General features: G+C 43.6%; 1 protein-coding gene and 1 long non-coding RNA gene across 2 annotated transcripts in view; one reads left to right on the forward strand and one right to left on the reverse strand.

Moving 5' to 3' along the window:
* The window catches only part of LCAT (lecithin-cholesterol acyltransferase), a 455,195-nt gene extending 438,805 nt beyond the window's left edge, over positions 1–16,390 (forward strand). Inside the window, exon 6 of the mRNA XM_078671393.1 lies at positions 15,327–16,390. Within this exon, the coding sequence (XP_078527519.1) occupies positions 15,327–15,868 (542 nt within the window). The 3' untranslated portion in view covers positions 15,869–16,390. The remainder of the gene's footprint in view (positions 1–15,326) is intronic.
* The window catches only part of LOC144799823 (uncharacterized), a 463,812-nt gene that overhangs the window by 344,044 nt on the left and 94,764 nt on the right, over positions 1–25,004 (reverse strand). The window lies entirely within an intron of this gene.

Raw genomic sequence — 25,004 nt, forward strand, 5'->3', positions numbered from 1 at the left:
GACCTCGAGTAAAATCAGTACCAGAGAGTCGAGCCCTTGGTATGACGGTGCCTTGCGTGCCTTGAAGGGAATCTGCAGACGGATGGAAAGAGCATGGCGGAAGACTTATGAGGCTGATTTAAAAGCCACATATGTTGCCTCCGTCAAGATCTATCACCGGGCTATTTGTAAGGCCCGTGCGGCATTTTATGCCGCGGAATTTCGTAACAGCTTAAATCCGTCAAAGACTATATTCAAGGCCGTGAAAGATCTTTTGGCGAAGCGGACTCCCTCTGTGGATTCGGAGTCTACCTCCCACTGTGAGTCTCTGGCCTCTTACTTTTTGGGAAAGGTCCAGGCTATCTATCGGACATTCCCCAGCACAGGGACTGACCTGGGAGTCTCAGATGGGGCTTTAAGCCACCTTACCTTGCATTCTTTCCCTCCCCTACTCCCGGAAGGGTTTGACAAACTTGCGTCGAAGGTCAAATCTGGCTCTCCGTTGGATCCAGTAAGATCTGCTCTTTTTAGAGATCAGGCCTTCTTGGGACGCTCTGTTGTGTGTTCTTTAGTCAACCTCTCACTGGAGTCAGGTGTGGTTCCAACGAAATGGAAGCAGGCGGTGGTTTCCCCAATCGTTAAGAAGCCCACCCTAGACCCCTCGAAGCCCGAAAGTTACCGCCCGATCTCTTTGTTACCCTGGCCGGCGAAGATAATGGAGGCTCATGTCAATCTGGCCCTGTCGGAACATCTTGTCCGGTCTAATGCCCTTGACCCCACACAGAATGGCTTCCGTGCTGGGCACAGCACGGAAACCGCCCTCCTCGTGATGGTAGAGCATCTGCGAGCGGTGTTGGATGCTGGTCAGACGGCGGCGCTGATATTATTAGACCTCAGCGCCGCCTTTGACACGGTGTCCCACAGCATCCTATTGCACCGGCTCGCGGAGATTGGTGTCGGGGGCCAGGCTCTGCAGTGGTTCCGCTCCTTCCTTGATGGTCGTTCCTTCTGTGTGGCCATCCCTCCCTTCAAGTCCAATTTTCAGCCGCTGGCCATGGGGGTTCCGCAGGGATCCTCGCTGAGCCCCACGTTATTCAACCTATACGTGAGACCGCTGGCTGAAGTCGTTAGGCAGTGGGGCCTAACCCTGGTCTCATATGCCGACGACACTCAGCTGGCGGTTACTCTCAGCGGGGACGCGGATTATGATGCCCCCAGGTTTCAGAATGGACTGAAGGCGGTGGCCACCTGGTTGACAGGGAACTGTCTCCAGCTTAATGCCACCAAGACTGAGGTGATGATCATCGGAAAGAGAGTGGAATTATGGGGCGATCAATGGTGGCCGGCTGAGTTGGGACCAGCTCCAACTCCGGTATCGGAATGGAAAAATCTGGGAGTTTGGCTGGATGCCGGTCTTACCTTTGTGGGCCACACTAAGAAAACAGCAGCATGCTGTTTCGGACTTCTTAGGGGTTTAAGACCTGTCCTTAAGTTTTTTGATGCCCCAACCAGGCAGCTGGTAATCCAGGCTACTGTCATCTCGCGCCTGGACTATGCCAGCTCTCTCCTGGTAGGGGCTAACCTGGCAGAAATTACCCGCTTACAACGGGTACAAAATGCCGCGGCCAGAGCAATTGTAGGCCTGCCCAGATTTTGCCCTGTGTCAAACGTCCTCCGCTCCCTGCACTGGCTTCCAGTGAGGAAGCGAATTTATTTTAAGGTCTTGTGTCTGGCCTTTAAAATTCTGAAAGGCATAGGCCCTCAAATCATGTCTAGTTTCCTGTCTTTTTATGTACCTACACGTACCCTTCGTTCTCAAGGTCAGGCTCTTGCTGTAGTCCCCAGATTCAGGCTCTGTCGGGCGGGCGGACGCTCTTTTAGTGTTAAAGCTGCAACCCTCTGGAATTCCCTCCCGGTTGAAATCCGCCTGTTGGAGGACCTTATGCTTTTTCGGAAAGCTATCAAGACTTTTTTGTTTTAAACTGTTCTCCAGTGGTCTTAATGTTTAGTTTCTGTTATGTTGTGTCCTACCTTGTCACTGCGCCAGGACGCTCCTTCGCTGGAGCAGCTGTGCGCATAATAAAAATCAATAACATAACATAACATAACCTAGATAAGTAATCTGCCACCACGTTTTCTTGTCCCGGCAGATATTCAATTTTAAAGCAAAAATTCTCTAACCCCAGAAGCCATTTTGCTATTCTAGGTGATTCGCAATGAACTTGTTTAGCTGAAAAAAATGTACGTTAATGGTTTATGGTCTGTTTGTACCGTGAATTTTGTCCCCTAAAGAAAAAATGTAAAATGATTACTGGCCCAGTAGCATGCTAGGGCTTCTCTCTCGATTACGGAATAATTCCGTTCTGATTGACTCAAGGCATGGGAAGCAAACGCTATGATGGTCTCACCCTCTTCCCCTTTCTGTGATAGAGTTGCTCCAAGACCTTTGTTTGAGGCATCAGTGCTTAAAATAGTTTTCTTTTTATGGTCAAAGGGGCCAAGAGCAGGTGACACAATGATTTCATGTTTTAATCTGTTTACTGTCTCACAGTGTTTTTCTTCCCACTTAAATTCTTGTTTAGCCTTCAGAAGTTCTCGTAAACTCTCACATTTCTCAGAAAACAATGGAATGAACTTTGCCATATACTCAATCAGGCCTAAAAAGGACTGGAGTTCTTCTTTATTTTGAGGGGAATGGTGCATCTTTCAGTGCTTGAATTAAGCTGTGTTTAGGCCTGATCCCTTCCCAGGCCCGGACTGGCCGTTGCGGGCACCGGGCATTTCCCCGGTCGGCCGCAAGGGTGCAGGCCGTTTTTGGGCCCCTGGGGGCCGTTTTTGCAGCAAAGCTGCAAAAACGGCCCTGTAACAAATTCGGCGGAAAAGCGGCCCTGGTAAAGTGCTTGGTGGCATCCCCCCATCCCCCAGGGGGAGGCCGGCCGAGCACTTTGCCAGGGCCGGTTTTGGTTCCCAGTCCGGCCCTGTCCCTTCCTGTGAGATTTTATGTCCAAGGTAATCTACCTTTGTTACTTTTACCTTGCACTTGTCCCACTTCACAGTCAACCCTGCCTCAGATAGTCTAGCACCCTGGTACTCATAGTACGGCCCGCCAGACCTTTCCATGCGGCCCCCGTGTAGAAAACAGCAAACACAGATCGCAGCCATTATTCTGCCAGTTCGTTCCTTGGGGGTCGCATACTCGCCTTTACAGTGGAAAAACAGCATCAAAGGCGCAAGCTCCGAAAATGAATGTCTCGCCTGCTTACATGCGGCCCCCTCCCCATTTCTTGCTCAGTGATGACATGAGCTTGCAGCGCAAAGGAGTATTTTGAAATGGATGCAGGTTACTGGCTTTCCTTTCCAGCCCTGCATAGACATCCCCTCAGCCCATTCCTTGTCACCTGTGTTTAGCTTCATTGCCAACCTGCCTCACCTATGGAAATATCCTCAATTTGGAATGACCGCTCCTCAGCCTGTGGGCTGCACACAGCATTTCCTCTCGCCGAATCAGCATTATCCACCCTGAGCTCCTCTGACGCCAAGCTACGTATAGAAGGGCAACTCGGGCATCTCACTGAGGTGCTGCAGCCCGAGTTTCATTTTTAAAAGTCAGCCAGATTGCAGGAGAAGGGAGGTGCCCAGATCACAGCAAGGCCAGGGCCGTGAGGGTGGGGGGAGATATTGATGAAGCTTGGGTGGAAGCAATGTGCTTGTTTCAAAGTACCTAGTTTTTTAAACAAACTTTTCTTTCCAATTGCATATTCCTTTCTTTATCTCTACTCTGGGTACGATTATGGAAGCTTTAAATAACTGGAAGCTAACATCCCCTACCCCTTGGTAGCACTTTGAAAAATGATATCTGTTGGAAGAAGGCCCATACATACTTGGGGAGGCTATGGCATTCCACAGTGAACATCTGTCTCTATTGGCCCACTTTGGGACAAACTCTCAGTTTGAGTGCCCAGAGCACAGTGCATGAGGTGCATTACTACCTGTGCATATGAGACTGGCTGTTGTCCCTATCCCATGTGGGCGGGGTAAACAGTATGAGAAAGAGTGAGAATAGGGGAGAGACAGACAACTACAAAGGGATACCTTGCACGAGAGAGAGTGAAGGGCTGAGAATCTGATACTGTCTGATGACTGACTTAATCTGGTTTCCGTTAGGCCGTCTAGATCTAAGCCAAGGAGCACACCATTAATTTGTAAAAACTGTGCCAAAATGTCATGACGGTATCTGCTTTGGCAGTACTGACACTAAACACACACAGCATGTGTGGTTAGGTTCCCAGCAGGAGCAATTTTCTAGTAGCTTTGCCGGACCATAGCATGGGGGATGCAAAATGTGGTGCCCTATGGACATTTAATGGTGAAGTTTGGCTGTATCTGACAAGTACAGATTTTAGTTGTACTTCTTAACCCCTTCGACGCTGATGACGAGCTGGGCTCGTCATGAGGTAGCCTCCTCGCACGCTCATGACGAGCCCAGCTCGTCACGTAAAGTGCGAATCCCTAAAACCCAGCGTACGGGCGGAAATCCTACCGCACGCATGCGGTTAAATCCAAGTGCGTGTTAGCAAAGCACAGACTGCAATATTTACTGTTTCTTTGTACTTAAATATTGTCTATTATTGCCACCCAACATACATATTATCAAGCATATGAATTTTTGAAAGCCTCTGTGCATCTTGTCCATAACCTATGATCTGTACATGGGGAGTTGAATTCCCTAGATGACTGTCAGACTTTTCACTCTGCCTTGTGCACTGCCAGACGCCTACCTCACAAACACACAAAGCACACACACAACTCCGTTTGAAAGTAACAAAATAGATTGCTATACATCTGCAACTGAATACAGCATGCCCTCTAAGAAGTATGCCTCTTGGGTTAGCAGTAGCACAGCACATTTTAGTGCTGGTGTCCACATCAGCGCACTAAGATGCTATGTCACACATTGTAAATTAAATGGTGAACTGCAGCGGCTCAAAGCGCGGTTGCAGGTTTTAAGTTAGCAGCTTGCTAAACGACTGAGTGTGTTAGCTGGTCCTATGTTTAGATGTGAGTGGTTTGATATGGTGATCTTTGTTTTAGCCTGGCTAAACGGATTACTTAATTTTCTTTAAATTTAGTAACATACAACTGCCTCTGGGCCCATGTCAGTCCTTGTCTCTTCACATGGTTACTTAGCAGATGTTCATAGCATCCTCAGTCCTCCTGTAGCTAGTCCCCTGTGCTAATTGCGCAATGAAGAAGAACTTTGTGAATGCCATGCCTGGTTTTACTCCACATGGCCAAATTTGTCCACCAAACTCCCAACATGCCATGTCCCGCCTCAGCTTAGCCTCACCCCTGATCCTGAATCACCCGCCCCCACGCCTTTACGGTCTTTTGTGCGGCCCCCGGTGATACCCCAGACTGTGCGTTTCGGCCCCAGAGGAAATGTTTGCGAGTACCCCTGGTCTAGCACATACTTTCCAGAACACAGTGTCGTGCTCTTCTTCAGTAGCTCCATAGACTAAAACATCGTCTTGGAAACACATACTGTTCAGAATGCCATCAAGCACTTTCTGCATCATTTTTTGGAAAACAGCCGCAGCTGAAGCAAGGTCCAATGGCATCCTCCTGAACATATACGTGCCGAATGGGGACGAGAATGCGGTCAAGGGTCTGGACTCCGGGTGGAGTTCAACCTGATAGTAAGCCATGGATAGATCAACAACAGAGAAGAATTTGGCTTTTCCCATTGTGCTCAGCATTTCATTGATATTGGGGAGTGGGAATCTCTCAACCCAAATATTCTCGTTAAGTCTGCGTAAGTCAATGCAAAGGCGGATGCCTTCCCAATTAGCGTTCGAAGCAATAACGATGGGTGCTAGCCACTCAGATGAATCAATGGGTTGTATGAGCTATAATTGGCACAGTTTGTCTAGTTCAACTTTCAGAGGCTGTCTCAAAAGGAGGGGAACTTGGCGGGTTTTATGGACAACAGGTTTGGCACCATGTTTGACCTTTATTTTATGTTGGTATTTTCTCAAAAGTCCCAGTTCATCAGAAAATAGACACGGAATTCGTCACAAAGAGTCTTCCCCAGGTCAGAATCTTCAACTAGGATGACCTGTTCCTTATTATTGGGGTCAAGTATGATGCCAAGCTCCTTCTGGTGTTTCCACCCCAAAAGGTTAGATTCTTCACTCACCAGATACGCTTTTCCTACTGTGGACCTTCCTTTAAAGTTTATTTGTGCTTCCAGCGTGCCAACCAGGGGAATAGGATATTTGGTGTAACCTTGTGGTGTAATATCTGGTTTATTTATTACTGTGCTTTGATCTCCCAAGATTTTCTTATAATCTTCCAAGTTCAGCAAGGTAAAGGGGGAACAAGAGCCAGCAAACATTTCGATAGATTTGTTGTTGAGTAATATTTTACATTTAGGGTAATCTGAAACAGAACCATCACATGTACTTTTCACTTGAAAAAATGAACTTCTGTTGTTCATTGCTCTCGACTTTAACTGCTTTGACTTGGCAGATGTCTCCGTCCCGACAAACTCTGGCTAAATGTCCTCTTCTATTGCACCTCTTGTAATTAGCATTACGTGCGGTACAGAATGGACGGTTGGCCAAATGGTTATTGCTCCCAAATGTGTAGCATTTGAGGCCAGGATGTTCCTTTATAGGTTTGTTGAGTGATTCCCCTTTATTTTTGACTTTCAATACATTAGTGATAGGCTCTTCTACCTGTACCAAAACCACCACTTCCTCAGTTACCTTTATCTCTTTCATGCATTTAGCAGTGTGTTTAATCGATTGACTATGGGGATAGCTTCTTCCAATGTGGGATTTTTGGCCAATGACTTTTCTTTTATCCTACTGTTACTCATGCATCTGACTAACTGATCTCGTATGAGGGAGTCATTGAGTTCCCCAAAGTCACACCATTGGGTGAGGCCTCTTAACACTGCTATGTAACTTTTAACAAATTTGTTCTTGCCCTGAACACGGTTGAAAAATTTGTGGCACTCTAAGACAACCTTAATTTTATCGCCAAAATGGTTTCCTAACTTTACCAGAGTCATTTCATATGCATCCAGTTCCTCATCCTCTTCTAATTCCGGTTCTGGCAGAGTCTCATACACTTTACGACCATAGACCCCCAGATTATGTGAGAGAATGTGCTGTTTGCGACTGCTGAGAATCTTTCTCCCCCCATGGCAATTAAATAAGATTCAAATAATTTAGTCCATTCTTTCCAGTGGATATCAGGTTCCCCACATTCGTTTAAAAATGAGGGAGGTTGACAGATCCCCAGCGTACCCATGCTTGGGTCTTGGGAACACAGGGGTGGTGGGAGAACCCCACAAGGAAGACCAAGGATACTTCACAAATGAAAATCACCCACGGAAAATTGTAGGAAGATGTAACACCACTCAAAGATGTCCCAGAAGGGATTAATGGTGTGCTTGACCTTGGAGATGGCAAAAGTTGTAAGTTGGTCTCTCCCCCATGGGAAGGCTGATAACATCCAAAACTGAAAGAGTGGTAGAAGTAGGGTGACTCAGGCTGAGGAAAGCCGAGAGAGTGCTCTTCACGAGATGACGACAACAGTGGATAGAGATTATCTTGCGACCATGTGACCAAAAGCTAGGAACCTGTGCAGTTATTGATTTAGGTGGCACAGTCTTGAGAAAGGAAACCGTTTTTTTTAGTGTGATCACTGTAAAAACTTAAAACCCAAGCCCACTCAGTCTCGTGGAGAAAAAATATAGCGTGAGTCACAGTTACGTTAGAAATAATTGCTCGCAGTAGCAGATAAAATGAAAACAGGACACCGAAGATTTAACTGCTATAGTGAAGGTAGTAAATCAGTCACATGTAGAAGGTGAGCTGAATCGGTGAAACCACAAAAAAAATAGCGTGAGTCACAGTTACGTTAGAATAATTGCCCAAAGTAGCAGATCAATTAAAAGCAGAGGCACCGAAGATGTGACTGCTATAATGAAGGTAGTAAATCAGTCACAAGTAGAAGGTGAGCTGAATCGGTGAAACCACAACTGTAGCGTAGGGCGCCTCACCGTGTAGCATACTGAGGAGAATATCACAGCACAAAAGCACCTCACTGTGTATCAGCTGCAGTGCAGGGCGCCTCACCTTGTAGCATACTGAGGAGAATGTCACAGCACAAAAGCACTTCACCGTGTATCAGCTGCAGTGCAGGGCGCTCCACCGTGTAGCATTCTGAGGAGGAGAAGAGGCTACTTTATCCCGAACAGGATCGGAGAAGCTCAGAGGGGAGGTTCTGGCAGCGGAAGGCGTGGAAAAGGACGCCCAGGATACACGTCAGGGCGGGGGAAGGCTGGGGCGCCGGAAGGAGGCAGCTGATACTGAGGGCAGGGCTTGTGGTGGAGGCTGCAGATCACCGATGAAAGACTCCGGTGTGGGGTGAAGTACCTCAGGAAACGCTGTCCAATAGCACCCAGGGAGCAGCGAAAGGCAGTGCTGCAGGTTGCAGGGCGCTCCGGGGATCCTCGTCACTTGAGCGGAGGTACGCTCCGAGGACCCCGTTGATTAGATCATCAAACTCACTGGAGCGGCCAAAAGGTAGCTGGTGTGCCGGATAGCTGCAGGGTGCTCCGAGGACCATCAGGACAACAGGGAACAGCAGGGAACCACGCTCCGAGGACCCCAGTGCCTGGCTCTGCAACACACACTGGAGCAGACAAAAAAGATCTGGAGCACCGGTTCAGCCCCGCAGGAATCAGGAATCGGCCATCACCACACGAAGCAGAGATGACAGCTCCTACGGAACAAAAGAAGGAAGCACTGCTCAACACGCCAACTCCAACACCAGTAGAAGACAGGATCTTCCTCAGGTAAGAGGCAAAACAACGAAGATAATCGGCTGCCAGGATCCCTTGAGGTAGCAACCATGGAATTCCTTGAAGTGGAACAGTTGAAACTGACCAACGATGTCCACAGATTGACACAATGAAGTAGAAAAAAGAGTCTATGAAGGTATCTCTGGTAGAGCAATACACAGGAGTACCATTTCATGGAAGGTCGAAGCGCGTCATTTTCATCCTTGAATGAGAGAGCATAGAAAGGGGAGATGACCGGAGCTGCCCCCTGCGAAGGATCGTCGCCAGTGTTTTAAGTCCATAAATTATTCACTCATAGACTGGAGTAACAGGTACGTGCTGTTTATTCTGGTCATCCACTCTCAGAATACAAGCATTGCCAACATTCTAACATGAACTCCCAGGCGTACTAACTGGTGTGGAGGAGGAGGGGTGGGAGGAAGATACCAAGGGGAAGAAGGAGGGGAATATTACAACAGATACTTTTGGAAGTTTGGAGACGTCCACAGTAATAGGACAAGGTGCTGAGGGTACCCAAAAAGGACACAACTTTAGTGGGCAAGATTCCTTGGTTTGTCTGACTAAGACCTGTTTGTCACAAGAAACAAGGCTTTAATGAGTTGGCATACAGAAGATCCTTACACGACTGCAGCCTTGCCCTGCTGGAGAATTTGGGAGCTCTAAAAAAACACAGAACTAAGTGCAAAGGCAGAAAGACAGAGAGGGTTCATAAGTGGTTAAGTAACCCCAGTGACCAGACAACTTCAGCATCTATGATATTTAAGTTGGCTCTTCTCAGACATTTTAACAACTTTTGATGCTTAAGCTGGACTCCAAATCCGACAGTGCCATCCTGAAGCGGCCCTTCTTGGCCACAGTGACTTCCATTGCCCCATCGGAGGATTTTGGCCTACATAAAAGTGGCTAAGACGCTAATTTAGAGTTTGGTGAGTAGGTACTTCATGACAACCATGGAGTACCCTGTCCAACAAACTGACGATGCACCACTTTGATTTAGAGCCAGATGAACCATGATGTTTCTACAGGGGAAAACCTGCACTGATAGACTGGTGGATTTAGGGCTGTTGGTGTACATCAGACCGTCCGCCTTATTGAGAGTGGATTGCCTTATGCTTTTTTTCAGTTTGGGGTCACCAGGGAAATCATGGTTGCTCTGAACAGAAACAATAAAAATAGCCTCTGAGAGCACTCAGGTGCGTGATCTACAATCTCTCATCTGATGGATCTTTTGAAGTTGACTGAGAAGCAAAGGAAGTTAGCAATAATAAACAATTCAACTTTCGTGAAGCCCATTTGGCCAAAAATCGGAAATTCAAGTTAAGTAGTTTTCTTACTAATTAATAATCAGACCAGTATATCTGCATATCAAGAGAATATTACAAATATACAGAATTACATCTGACTCTCTGAACTATCACAACAGGTTCAGTCTCTGTAATAAGATATGTAATAATCACAGCTGCAGCAATACAAAAACTAAGAAATAGGAATAGGTGTTCCTTAAACAACCTCCGATTCTCTCTCCGAAACATGAATACATTCTAAAGTCATCTAATTAGGGCTCTCTGTCTAGAATAAGGATGGTCTGAAAAATAGGGTCTCAAAGAAATTCAGACGCGTGAGAAGTTGTCAGCACAATAAAGACTCCAGTAGTAGTCTTCCAGAATTGGAATAAGTGTCTAGCATGAAGCTTCACACTTGCAAGAATAAAGGAAGCAGGCAGGTATGTACCCCTCAAAGTCTAAAATAATCTGCCTTAACAGTTTGAGCACTAATTCAAATCAGTACTGCTCCAACAGCAATCATATCTCTTCCCACATCACCCAGACCCAATCAATTCTCTTCTTGGGGTTTGCATTTGCAACATTATCAGATGTTCCCATTCCACAGAACTTGGACAGTAACTGCAACCTTGAACATTCTCCTTTTCCTGATATGCGATGACAAGGAGGCTTCATCTGCTCATTAGGTCTTCACATTTCTTGTCAAGATTTCTCTTCTCAGCCCTTACTATCAAGAAACTAGTACAGACAAAAATACTCCTTTTCACTAGCAAATAAAACCTTGAGAATGCACATGCAAAGGAAAACTGGCAGAGCAAACGAATTTCAAAATTAAGGCCTTTAATCAGACTCACTTTAACCATTTAAACGTGCACTTCAAAAACATGGTTATACTTGTACACATATAACTCAAGAACAAATGCAATATGTGAGTAAAAGCATACATGAATACTCTTTATTATGGGGCTTTGAAAACGTTAGTGAACTCAATTTCCACTCTTATGTCAGAGACAGGAAACAGGCTGTATCCCTTCCCCCCTACCTATCCGCCTTCTCCCCAGTCCCTCACGGTGTACCCCAGGGTTCTTCCATCAGCCCTATCCTTTTCAATGTTTATTTAAAGCCACTGGTCACTTTAATCAAATCCCATAATTTGACCACAGTAAACTACGTAGGCTGGTTACACCGCAACTCCCTTCAATTCAACTCCTCCAAAACCGAGGTTTTGTTCTGTCCTGCGAGCCGAATACCTCGCCTCCTGCCTGTGGAGTTCTGGCCCCCGGAAAATCCAGATAACCCGCCACCTATCGCCAGTGTTCGCAATCTGGGCGTCATGCTAAACACCAAACTTAGCATGGAAACACAGGTAACAAGAACAGTCGCCACCTGCTCGGCCCTTATGCGATCATTACGCAAAATCTTGCCACTATTACCACCTCCGGCCCGAGCTTTGATAGTCAGGTGCACTATTCTCAGTCGCATCGATTACTGCAATGCCCTCCTGCTCGAATCTCCCATGGTACTGTTGGATAGACTCCAACGAGTCCAGTCGGCAGCAGCTAAACTGGCCCTTGGATGGACTAGGAGATCCTCGGCCACTGCTGCGTTAGCCGAGCTACACTGGCTCCCCTTGAAGCAACGCATAGCCTTCAAAGCCCTCTGCCTGGTCTTTAAGGCAGTACACGGATCAGGACCAAGACCCCTACAACACATGTTTTCTTGGTACATCCCAACTAGAACTCTACGATCCACGACCGCCTGTCTTGTAATAGTACCTAGATTCAAGAAGGCCAGGATCGGGGGAAGATCGTTCAGAGTAGCTGCTGCTAAGCTCTGGAACAGTCTTCCTGCCGATATACGCCAAATCACACAGCTCCTACCTTTCAGGAGACGAATAAAAACATGGCTCTTCCCCTAGCTCCCCCTCCACTGCCACCCCCCTTATTCAACTCCCCTGCTTTCAACTCTAGGAGTATGCTTCTTCAGCGCCAGGATACCTGCCAGGTGACAGTCGCGCTCTACAAATGTTTTAAATAAATAAATAAAATAAATAATTCAATTTCAAAGCTTTATTCGACTTTTAGTCATAAAAGCATACCTCCTAACCATCATTCAATAAATACTAAACATAAGAATAATTCATTAAAAACATATTAAACAACGACAGTCGAAATGCTATTGATTCTAAAAGATGTATACATACAATTTTATAAAAATTCATTTAAAATGGTAAAAAGAGACAAACAGATTTATGCAAACAATTAATAATTCATATTAATCAATAGACTTTAAAGCACGTAATCTTATTGCCCACGCCCAGGCAAGGAATTTTGCTACGGCTATTACCAATGGTGTTGAAGAATCAGATGTTAAAATTCTTAGAGCCTGTGAGCAACAGCGGGTGCCCATGTTCTTGCAAATTGGTTTTAGTCACTTTCGACGTGGAATGACATACAGGGGGCAGGAAAAGAACAGGTGTGCAATGTCCTCTATTTGATTTTTACAATGGTCACAATAAGCGTCCTGTGATAGGGACCAGTGTTGTGTAAAAGCATTCACTGGTAGTGTTCCCACGCGAAATTGGAAATGTAGTTTCCTGTCAAATGGACGTTCAACTATATCCCAATATTTTTCATATAATGGTAATTGTTTAATGTCCAAAAAACGTGATGACAGGAAAGATTGTAAACCTTTACGATACAGTGATGCATATACTGTCTCCCAATAGATATCCTTCAATTGTTTTTTTGAAGGAAATAGGGCAACATCCTTATTACCCCACAGGTGGTCCAGGCCCAATTTCACCAATGTTCTCCGGAGTTCCTTTAACCATGCAATGCAGTGGAAACGAGTGAACTTGTTAGATCGGAGAACAAATTTCTTAGAGATCTTACTTCCCTTCCGATTTCCACTCCGTTAAAACCCCCATATTATGATATGGGAAGGCGTTCTATCCAGGATATTGCACGTCTTCGCCCATGATTTTTTTGGGCTCGCATTAGAAGGGTTCCAGAGCTCTCCAATTATGCAGCAGCACTTAGCGAACTAATATTAGCTGATACAGGGAATAGGATTAGACCAACCTTAGACAGCTGTTAGCTGATATTGGTTTTGGGGAGGCTTGGGTTAGTCAGATTCCGCCGACTAAGCAGGAGCTTAAAAATGCCTACTGGAAATGGGTACAGACTAGAGAGATACGCAATCCTAAACTAGGGAAACTTACTGAGGAGTTCCTTGAGCATAAAACCATTCAAAGATTAGAACCCTATCTAGATTTTATACAAATACCTCGGGATAGGGCCCTTTTCATGAAGTTGAGATTAGGGACACTTCCACTCAACAGCACAACTGTAGCATGGAACAGGCGTAACATAACATCTGAATCTTGCCCAGGCTGTGCTGCTCCTAAAGAGTCCATTGCTCATTTTCTCTTTGCGTTTCCTGCGTATAGGACGGCAAGAGCCAAATGGCTCAAACCAGTATGTAAAGAACTTAGTTTTACGAATTATCATGTCGCATTACGTATTATAATAACTGATACTTCTTCCCTTACTATGGTTTGTGGAGTGGCCAAGTACCTGGGCCGTGCTTGGATTATAAGACACAAGCTCCAATCTTAGCTATTTTAGCACTTTAAGTATTTCGCGCTGCTGTTTGATTTGTTTTTATAGTTGCTATATATGGTTTTAATCAAATGTTTACTTTTGCAAAATTGCAAGAAATTTCGACATATAGGATGAATTTACTTCCTCCCTTGTATTTTAAGATTTAATAATGAGATTTTTAGATGTAGTATGCTTTTATGATAATAGTTTTATCGAATAAAGCAAACTTGAACTTGAATACTCTTTTAAAGCTAACTATCAGAACATATGCAATGGGACAAAGTATAAGTACAAACGTGAATACAGAATACGTCTTCATGTTAAACTCAACATTAGGGCACACGTTTATAAAAACTCTAGTTTTCACAGCTAATATACTTCATTATTGCGTTTAAATGTTCACATGTTCATAAAGTTATGACACAGTGAATATAGTGTCACATATAAGTGCATAAGGTCTACATTGCTCTACTCCACCTCCAAAGTCTGGGAGAAGATTCCCATGAAGTCTGGATCATTCATATTTTGATTTTTTTAAATTAACTCCTGCTTTGAACACTGTTAGTGCCTTCAAAGGAGCTTCTGCCAAAACAGAAATGTCACAGGGATGGTGGAGATCTCTAAATATGGTGAATGGTAGTACAACTCAATGACCTCCACCCCCTTGACGGATGACGAGTCACCTTCCAAACTCTAAATAAGGCCGTAAGTATGAACATACAGGAAGGCAGTAGGAAAAGACAGCAAAGGGATTCTTTCAGTGAAATTACCTTTGCAGATATAAATTTAAAGTGGGTCCCACTTGACCATTTGGTACTAAACAGGAGGATGCAAAAGAAACCACAAATTTAGCATACGCCGCCTCATGTACCAACCCCTTGCCACCCAAAACCAAGCTCAACCATTATGCTTTAGCTGACCCGTGCTTTATCAAGGTTTGCCTGAAAATGTGCCTAAATTCCAGTCACACAAACCTCACAGATTAACATTGACATTTTCAATCCCAATTGTTTCTTATGGGCCCTCTTTAGGTTTTTCATTAAAAATGTATACCTGTGGATCCCACTTAACGTTTGTTTATCATTTTATTTTTCTACCTTCTTGACTTAATGTTTTGCTGCTGCTTAAATATTTTGCTAACATTTTCTCTGAGAAAAGTCTACTGCTTAGCACCTCAGCTCAGAGGGTTGAGCTTCGGGTTCTGCCTTAAAACCTTGTATTCCCTTCTTATCAAATTAACACATTAACTTTAAGGGAGCTCATTCCTTGCTCTAACTTAGTTAATGATCAAGAACATCACATATCTATGTTTTGAAAGGCTATGTTTAACACCCTTTTGAAACACACTGTGTTAGATTATGGGTCACTAATATAGGTTCCTGTTCTCCACGTCCACTCTAGATTTTCAAAATATCCATATGAACCTAATCTCAATAGTCAATTAAAGTGAATTGAATTACATAGAAGGCATTCTGAAAATCTGGCATTGCATGTTCCTGAAAACTTCAAGATTGACAATAAAAAAAATCATGTTTTAGCACCTAAAGAAGACTGTTTCAAATAATACAAACTTTTGTCTTTTAGGAGATAACCAAGGGATTCCAATGGTCTCCAACATCAAGATTCGGGAAGAGCAGCGCATGACCACAACCAACCCCTGGATGATTCCAAGCAACCTAGCCTGGCCAGAGACCCATGTGTTTGTGTCTATGCCTTCCTACAACTACACCTATGCTGACTACAAGCGTTTTTTCCAAGATATTGATTTTGAAGATGGCTGGTACATGTGGGAGGACACCAAAAACATACTCGAAGGCCTACCGCCTCCTGGTGTCGAAGTCTTTTGCATCTATGGCACTGGGATCCCAACACCAGAGACTTATACATATGGTGAGGACTTCCCACCAGGAGAGCCTATAAATATTACATACGCTGATGGGGATGATACAGTGCACACGCGGAGTATGAGCCTGTGCAAGCGCTGGACCAAACAACAAAAGGAAAAGGTCCATGTCATTGAGCTAGAAGAGGTTGACCATCTGAACATTGTTTTCAATAATAGATCATTGAGCATCATCAATGAGATACTGCAGGGAGACTATGGTAACAGTGATGGCCTAGATTAGTGACATGGGAAAGCATGGGTGTGGAGGAGGGAGAAAACTGACTGACAGCAGCAGGCTGAATATTCTATTTACCTAGATGACAGATGACTTTGGGACATTCTCTTGTATCTTTAGACTTCTGCACATAGATTATATAAAGGTTGCTCTTACTAAATGTAGGTACTTGTTCTTTAGCAGTTGCTTCTATAGTGTATGCAACCAACAGACAGCTAGGTAAACAGAAGTGCTGTGTTTATTAACAGTAATGGAACAAGCTTTGAACACACCTCCTTGCTAATGCACAACATCTGTGCTCTGTGGGATGTTCCCCTGCGTTTGGTCTGTAAAGCTCCTCAAATTAAAGATATCACATGAAAATGTGTAGTAATATTTATAGGACCGCAGTGTTAGGTGGGTGCATTAAGCATATACATTGGTTTCCCTGCTTTGATTGTAAGTGGCCTTCTTAGAGACTATGAGCTCTGCATCACTGTGCCCAACATCAGAGCCACACAGTGTTCACCATAAATATTATTCTATTAATATGCCTATGATCATTTTTGTGTGTACGATCATTTCACAGATCTATAGATGTTTTCAAGAAGAGCAAAAAGTATGAATTTCAAGGAACCATACCCAATACTGTCACACCCAGTGGCCATGAGGTCAGTATAATCATTTAATACAGAAACTGACTATTCAGTTATTTCCTCGGTAGGACAACACAACTTCAGTGCTTACAGTATATTAAATTACAGAAAAAGTTTCACTGTCATATGAGTCAAAGGACTTGGTGAAAAAGTCCATAACTTCCGCCTTTTAGAACATCCTAAGCAAATGATCACTTGAGACGCCAGTAATCTGAGGGAAGGGCAGTATCACACTGAGTGTTAAACTAAAGGCCCTTATTATGAGTTTGGGTGTTATTTATCGCACAAGATAAATAACAATAACACAGGGTAGGTTATGTATTGTGTGCGATAAATAACATATATAATCAGTTTGAAGGAAATAACATGCAGATTTGATGTTTAATGCACCAAAATCAGCATGGTATAGTTAATACCAATAAATGTCCCCTGTAAAATGTAAACAGGCTTAATATGTCAAAATTAAATGGCAGCTGAGATATTTAACGCAGCCCAACTCGTAATTCCATCCCGTGCGCAAACAGGGGTTTATGCACGGGTCGGAACTTACTGACCCACTCGCAATCAGGGCCCAAGTTGGTGCAAATGACAGGTTTAGATAAAAGTACTTTTAGAAGAATTAAGAGGGACTGAGGGGTATAAAGTTAATTTACATGGGCAGTTAGTGTCAGGTTCCAACCCCCAGCTCTATCTAGAGCATTTAAAATTGGCATTCTGAATTGGATATAGACCTCACTAGAAGCCGATTGCAGAGACTGCCAGGGCAGCTCCTCCACTATGGCACAGGAGTTTCGCCCCCCCCCCCCCCCCACACACTGCTGTTAAGCAGTGCAAAGAAGCATAAAATGATAATAACTTGAATTTATTATCATTTTATGCTTCGTGGTGTGTTCTGCTGCTTTGCGGTGGGCAGGTTTGGGGGCTGCTCTGCTCAAGGAGCAGGACAGGGGAGGAGTGGTTTACCCACTCCTCAGGCAGCGCAGTGACTGTTTGGTCCGCCCTCTCGGGCTGTCCAAACCAGTCATGCGAACTTTCCCCTTTCTCCATGCAGGTTGCATTACAGCCTGCATGAAGAACAAGCCTAGGCTTCCACTTCCTGGTTAAGCGTCCAACCAGGACGCTCACAAACAATCACAACGCTGCTTTGCAGCGTAGTAATTGGTCAGGGGAGCGAGGGTGCCTACCAATCACAAAGCTACATAGCAGCGTTGTGATTGGTTAGTGGGGCCTGGCGGTGCTTCCGTCCGGAGAAGAGCAGCAGTGAAGACACGGGCCCAGCCTGTAGTGTAGTTCCTATATTCCCAATAGGCTCTGCGCATTGGAATAATATATTCAGCAGTGTAGACGTAGGACTGAGGTCGACTAGGTCTCTACTGACTATATTAGACTTAAGGTTTGCCAGCTAGCTCAGAGGTCACTAGAAACTTTCTCGAATAAACGAGGAGTTTAACCTCCCTGGATAGACAAGAAGGGATTAGCTTCCGACAACCATAAAACATGACAACTTTGCTCCCTCAGAATAAGAGTGTATCTCTAGAGTCGTGTGAAAACAATAGACAGCTATTTCACTCAGTCAAATGTGCGTACTTAGTTTCACCAGAGTGCAGAGAAAAGAGAGACGGGCGTTTTCAATAAAAGGTGTAATTTACTGAGCAGTCTTCTTCCTCATACAAGAGAAATGAATTGCCACAATTGCAATACTCATAGTAAAGTAAAGTGCGTACAGTAAAAGGAGGATTATAAAATAATACTGTAAAAGCATTGATATGGTTTCTTAGCCATATGATACTTTAAAATAGATCAAATATATACATACTTATATACATTGACTAACGTACTCAACTGGTGCTTCTAAATACGCCTACCCCGGTGTACCTGACCTAGGCCTAATACGTGGGAAGGAGTAAGTAAGTTGCAGTTTAAGTTAAGTTTGTTCTGCCAAGAATCTGACTCAAGAATTCTCTCCAAGGTTTTAGTCAGCTCCGTACCTGGGTAATAGAAAGCAGGAGGTCTTGTATCTCTCTCTCAGGACTCGATATCCCAGTAACCCGCGAAGGTATCTGGAAACACCGGAGCTGGATTTCTCGGCAGGAGAAAAGACAGCGTCTCTCTCAGTGCGTCAAAAGAGGAGGGGCAGCGTCCGTGGGCTCTCGCATCAGCTGGGCTCTCGGGCAAGTAGATAGCTGCTCTGCTCCAAAACCACCACTGTTTCTTTGCTTACGGCAACGTTGGTATATTTATACCTGAAAGGTGCCGGGTTTGACGTAAGGTTGGACATAAGACGTCAATAAAGATGTCTCTAAGAACTGGCCGTTCTTACAGTGCTTTACAGGAGTTCTAGGATGAAATCAAAACAAAAGCAAGGGGGATTTCCCAGGTTGCTGGAGGTTTGGTTTGTTTAGAGAACTCGTTGTGCTTTCTAGGAGGCCGGGGAAGTAGCCTTGCTTAATGTGACAGCATGTGCTATGACTGAATATGGATATGATTACTATGCCGTTGTATGAATATTATTGATTATAACCGGACAAGGGCATAAAATAGGAATATCGGTTTAGGCTCCTGGATAAAAATACAATACCCACTCCACGATCTAATGTCCATCATTACTAAAACTAGGCAATAGTAAACATTTATAGGTGCATGTGTATTCCAACCCACCCCAAAAGACATTTTTTTGCAATTGAAATGGTGCATGTGAAATACATGAAAATGATATTGGTACTGTACGCTTTTCAAGCAGTGTAATCATTCAGTAAAAATGATGCATATATATGATTAGCTGAATGATTAGCGAAATTTACACATGAAATTGCTCTTAATACAGAAAAGAAGGGCGAGACCATTCCATCACATATAAATACTGTCGCTGTAAATGTGCTAGAGGCTGAGGTAATATATTGTCTCTTGAGTTCCTAAAAATAGAAGCTCTGTTCTTTAAGAATAGTTCTACTTTAAGCAGAGTACAAGTGCCAGAAAAAAGGTAAACATTTTGGATAGAGAAAAAAATTATTTAGCTTTCAGTGAGAAAAAATAGTTCCAAATATTTTCAGTAGCTTTTGTTTAACAAAGCCGAAGGCCGAATTCAGAGTTCAGGGAACGCTGTGTGCTCGTTTGCTTAAAAGTTATTCTTTTTGTTCAGGGGAGAACATCATTTCAGACAGACTCACAAAAAAGTTGTCTACGGCTTCAGGTGAAAGTTCGATCAAGTTTGAAAATGCCGCAACTGAGCAGTCTCGAGCATGATTGCTATCGTCGATGTCAGGATCAGCAATGCTCACAGAAGGTCGTACCTGGGTGATGTTGCTCTCATCTCGTACTTCACTACCACATAATCGTAGTGTAGAAGTTTCAACGAATGCCGTCATCAGGATGGGTAACCGCTGGGGACAACACGATGCATGAGCCGTTACAGGACTTAGCAAAGTATCTGTATCCAATGGTACTGCTGATGGTAGTGTAAGACAGACGTCCAACACGCATTCTTCTCCGCACAGCATACATCGTAGCACAGGTAAGATGCAGTTCTGCCAGATGGGTCTGAATGAAAGAAACCAGGTCATATTCAGATCTCTTAGCCGGGCTAATCCAAAGACTTTAGTTATGCGGTCCCAATAGCGTATAGCCAGGATCGTTTCTTCCATCGTTGCTGGAGTCTTGTCTGCGATTAGGCTTGCCATTCCGAAGCAGAAGTATCAAATATAAAATGCCTGCTACGAGTCCCAACAGAAGTGGTAGGCCGCCAAAGACAGAATTGACAAAATTAGGAAAAATACCCAGAACTGTTTTGAAGGGTGTTAACAGTCCCGAAAAAATTGTCTTAAATACATGTGGGATACCACTGGTATCAGACATATTTAGGATTTGGCATAGCATTTCTGCGAAATGCAGGGGGCAATTTGTTGATAAAAGGGTATGTATCTCTGCCGTTGTCCTTGCAACTTGCAGATCATACGTTTCTTTTGATGACGGCAAGGGCACAGTTGTCTGTAAAAGAACAGACTTCATTCTGCTTAAAGTATCGAATAGAAGAGATATTCAAAAAAGGCCAAATTATTGCCTCCGTATCTGGAGTGCTGTTTTGATACAATACTTGCATACAGCAAGTGACCATGGAACTAACGCTCACAAGATAAGCTTTTCCTGGCACCATGCCACAACAGCTGTGGTCCACTATTAGAATATAGCTCCCGTTAGAAAGCCGTCTAAAGAATGGCTCTATTCGTGTTGCAGGTGTGCCATGCTGGTGACATGAAAGGTTATTTGAATTCCCTTCACAGGCCCCATGCAGGTTAATACCTTGACACAGAAGTATACCGCTTAGTGATTGTTTACAATTGTTACCACTAAGAAATACATTCTGTTTCTTTTCACTATAACATGTGTGTGTGTAAGGCAATTTCCATGATGACTTAATGTACCCTTCACCCAACCTTTCATACTGACCTGCTGGTATATACTCTTGGCAGTATTTAAATTGGAAAGTTGTTATCGGAATGGTAATGATTCCGTGTATTATCCATTCAATGACAGGTCTTTCTGACATTGTCAATGGTAATCTCTCAAGTTTTTCAATGCTCAGAATTGTATACTCTGCTCCTTTTTGTGCCAAACTGATTTGTGTATCAGTAAGGTTAAAGATAGAGAATAATGACGTTGTGTTTATTAAACGCCAGGGCACGTAGCCTGAACGCAGATTTTGCAACGTCCAGCCAAGCTGTACAATAGAACGTAATTGGGACTGACCGTGTTGTAACATTAGTAAGTCCTGCTCTATTATATCAATAGCAGATGATACAATACTGTCCAGTGAATATATTCTGGAGGACAGAGTCATTAACCCATTGTCCACGACAGAAAGTGATTTTTCCAAATTAATACGGTCAATTTCCCGTATTTTTTCTGCTGTTTCAATTTGCGTTTCTTTCCAAGCTTCATTGTAAGCTGCGTATATACCGGCCGCTATGAAACGTTTTTGACGCTGTTTGCGTGGTCCCATTATGAATTTACGCAAGTCAGCACCGTCTTTAAGTAAAGTCAAGTGTTGCTTAATTTCTGCCAGTGTGGATTTCTGTAGCCATTCGAGGCAGAGTTTTCCTACACTGTATGTTGTAACTATCCCTGTATGTTGTCTCTGGGAGTATCTAGGGTCTGGCCTGGTCAATTTGAACCCCTGTATTTTGTTCAGGAATCTATCTTGACAGTTATTTGTGACTGTGGGCCAGATCAACCATTTTTTTCAATCAGGGTGTGTTCTGTTTTGGTTAAAAATATGGGATACGTCTATCTCAACATCTGTAGTGCTATTACTGTCAGGTGTTGGCTTTGGAATAGACGGTTTGTTTAAGTCTTTAATTTTGGCTAGGCAAGACAGGTTGTCTGTTGAATGGTGTCATTCAAGAATATAATTTGTTCTGGGATCATGCAGGCTCTAAATAATGATTCTATACCTCGGGCCTGCCAATCTTTGGTACCCCAGATGGTTTTTGTTTCAATGTTGTTTTTCCAAAAATCGAAACCAAATGTAGTCATTTTTCCATAAAATGTTTCCGAATAGATTAATTTAGTGTTTGTCAGCATTGTTTTCATTCCTGTCTTATTTAACATTTTGAAATAAAACGTTTCTGCATCACTAATGTTAAACCCTGAGAAGTATGGGAATTTCTCGTAAAATGTTTTCAAACTGCCTTTTGGTGGAGTTGCACAATGTTCCCATTGATTATAATTAAAAACATTTCTAGGTTGAGCAGATTTATGCATGTAATGATGTGCAAAGTGATTGTAGCAGTACATTTCTTCATAATTAGATGAACCCTGTAAGTAATCATGTTCTGTAAATTTTGCTGGCATTACTAAATCTGACATCATATCATTAATACTTTCAAAGTCCCAATCATCAGAGAATGTGCTCGGTTTTACAAAGTCACTCAATGAAACCTTAAACTGGTGTGGATATTTCAAGAGTTCGACCGGGCCATAGATTTCGTAATGTGTTTTGTCCCAAGCTACCCCACCGGTATCGGATTGGCTGTCACATTCACTGATGATAGTTCTCTTTTCTCGATGTGAGATGACTTGTGTGGCTTTAGGGCCAAGTTGATGTTCTGACTTGCTGTGTCCATTGTACTGTATTTTCCCTCAATTAATTTTCCCAAACAAAGAACCATGATGGGCCAAAGCAGGAGGAAAAGTACACCTAACACAATTCAAAATTCAATCCATGGAGAAATCAGATAGGTTTCTTTGAGTTGATGACAGAGTTCAGTTACTTTGTCTTTAAAAGTTTTTGTTGTTGGCTGTTCTTCAGGCTCGCTTGGATCCTCAGAAAAGTCATCGAAATTGATGAAGTAGCCTGATGCAGTTCTGTCAATTGTTGGAATAGCTTCTGGATTTTCATTTGCTTTTGGAATTTTCTTTGTTTCATTAGCATAGTCTGAGGCTACATCGTTGTAGACTGGTGTTTCTTGACGAACTGTTGCAATTTGGGTTTTAAGAGGCATAAGTTCCATGGCATCGTTGCATAGTCCTTTTTGATTCACTGTAGCTTTATCAAATGTGATTAGTCTCTCAGTTTGAACCTCTTGTATTGTAGCAAGTTTTGGTGTTCTGCTACTTCTTGGGAGTCCACTGGGCCTACTACTTATTATTGGCCACATGATTGTGGTTTTACCAGGTCGATGGATACAACTCGGTTCTCCTTTTTACCAGCAAGGGGCGGTAGTACAACTGATCTTGTTCCGCTGACAGCTAAGACAGGTACTGCTTTTCTGTAAGAAGGCCCAAATTCCTTCTTCACCGCGATCTTCTCTCTGACCAGATCCCCAATTTTTGGAATCCAGACAGGCCTTGCTGGGACAGGTGGTTTATCTTCAGTGGCTGTTGGCTGCTGTTTTAGCTTTACGTTGCTCAGGTCTTTTCTTGTTTCATTTAAGTCCTGTAAAATAGCCAAACGATCTTTGATATCAAAGCATTTTTCTTCTACCACTGAAGTCTGACTATCTAAGTCCTGAATATGCATTCTAGTCCTGAACAATAGTTCGTACGGACTGAAACCTTTCAGAGAATTTCTTGGCAGATTGTTAAGACTACGTTGGACACTTGTTAAATGTTGGACCCACCCATCACCCGAACCTAATACCCTCGCCGTTATAGATTGCTTTATGTCTCGGTTTTTTCTTTCCACAATCCCATTTCCCTCAGGATGGAAGGGACAAGAGTACCGCAATGCAATGCCCATGCTGGTCATGGCCTCCCTATAAGCTCGAGAGCTAAAAGCAGGACCCTGGTCAGAATGTAGCATGCCAATTGCGTATGTGCCGATATAGACTCGCAAATCTTTTATAACAGTTCTGGCGTCAGCCGAGCGCTGGGGCCACATTTTAAGTGAATCTAGTCTTAAATAATATACATTGGGACGCATTTTTCCTGTTTGATTATGCGTATTGATCGCCTTATGCTTTCTAATAGGGGTCCTGGCACTACTCCGGCCGGTTCGCCACTGCGATCTCTGTTGCAGTTTGGACAGCTCATTGCAAATTTGTGTTGTTGCAAGCTCATTCCTGGCTACCAGTATTCTGATTGTAATTCTTTCAGAGATTCCTTGATAGTCTGGTGTCTTAGACCCTCACCCATGTGTTCTTCTTGAATCAAGAAGATTCTCCTGTACGTGTTTGGAATTACTCTATCCCCCACTCCAGGGATTTGAGCAAAAGGAACGGAGTTTGCATCTATTATGTATGTATAATTGAGTGGATAGTTCACGGGTAGTGCTGCACAGTCGCCTTTTGAAGACGTTTTTACCACCAGCATGGTTTCCCCGTCTATGTATTTATCTGAACGCTTTTTTGTGGCTACGGAAGCCGGATTAGTTGCTTCCGCTGTGGCTGTGTCAGCCAATGAATTCCCTGCAACGTGAACGGCATCACGTTGATGACTCAGTGTATGTATCACGTGAGTCTTTTGTAGTTCTTTCTGTAAAAGAACTACTTGTTCCCAAAGCGTTTTATGCTTGATTGTGGCACCTGTTTCATCTTTGTAACCGTTTTGAACCCAGTTCTGCAAGTCATTATTGTAAGTCTTGACGCAGGAATGCGAATCGCACACTATTAGTGTCGGGAATTCACGATCGGCAATATCGAGCGCCATTTTTAAAGCTAATAATTCAGTTTGTTGACCTGAATTGTCTTTTACAGATTGAGACATTGTTACCAGTGGTCTCAATTTACCTCCGTGCCACTGTCATTTAACAACCTCGCACGTAGCATTGTAAGCTTGCTTTCCCCAAACTGAGGGTTGTGCATATCCGTCTGTATATATTACACAGGCGTACTGTTGTAGGGTCAGAATTTCGATTGGCAGAGAATATTCTTTTTCATATGTTAGCTCTTTCAGTTTTTTCATGTTCGGGTCCAAATAGTATTTCACTTTTTCTGTAGCAAGAGAATTTTCCCATTGTATCCATTTTGGATCTAATGCCACGGTAGTTAAATTGCGTGGGCTTGTTAATGACT

Source organism: Lissotriton helveticus, chromosome 12 (assembly GCF_964261635.1).
Source record: "Lissotriton helveticus chromosome 12, aLisHel1.1, whole genome shotgun sequence".
NCBI lineage: Eukaryota > Metazoa > Chordata > Amphibia > Caudata > Salamandridae > Lissotriton > Lissotriton helveticus.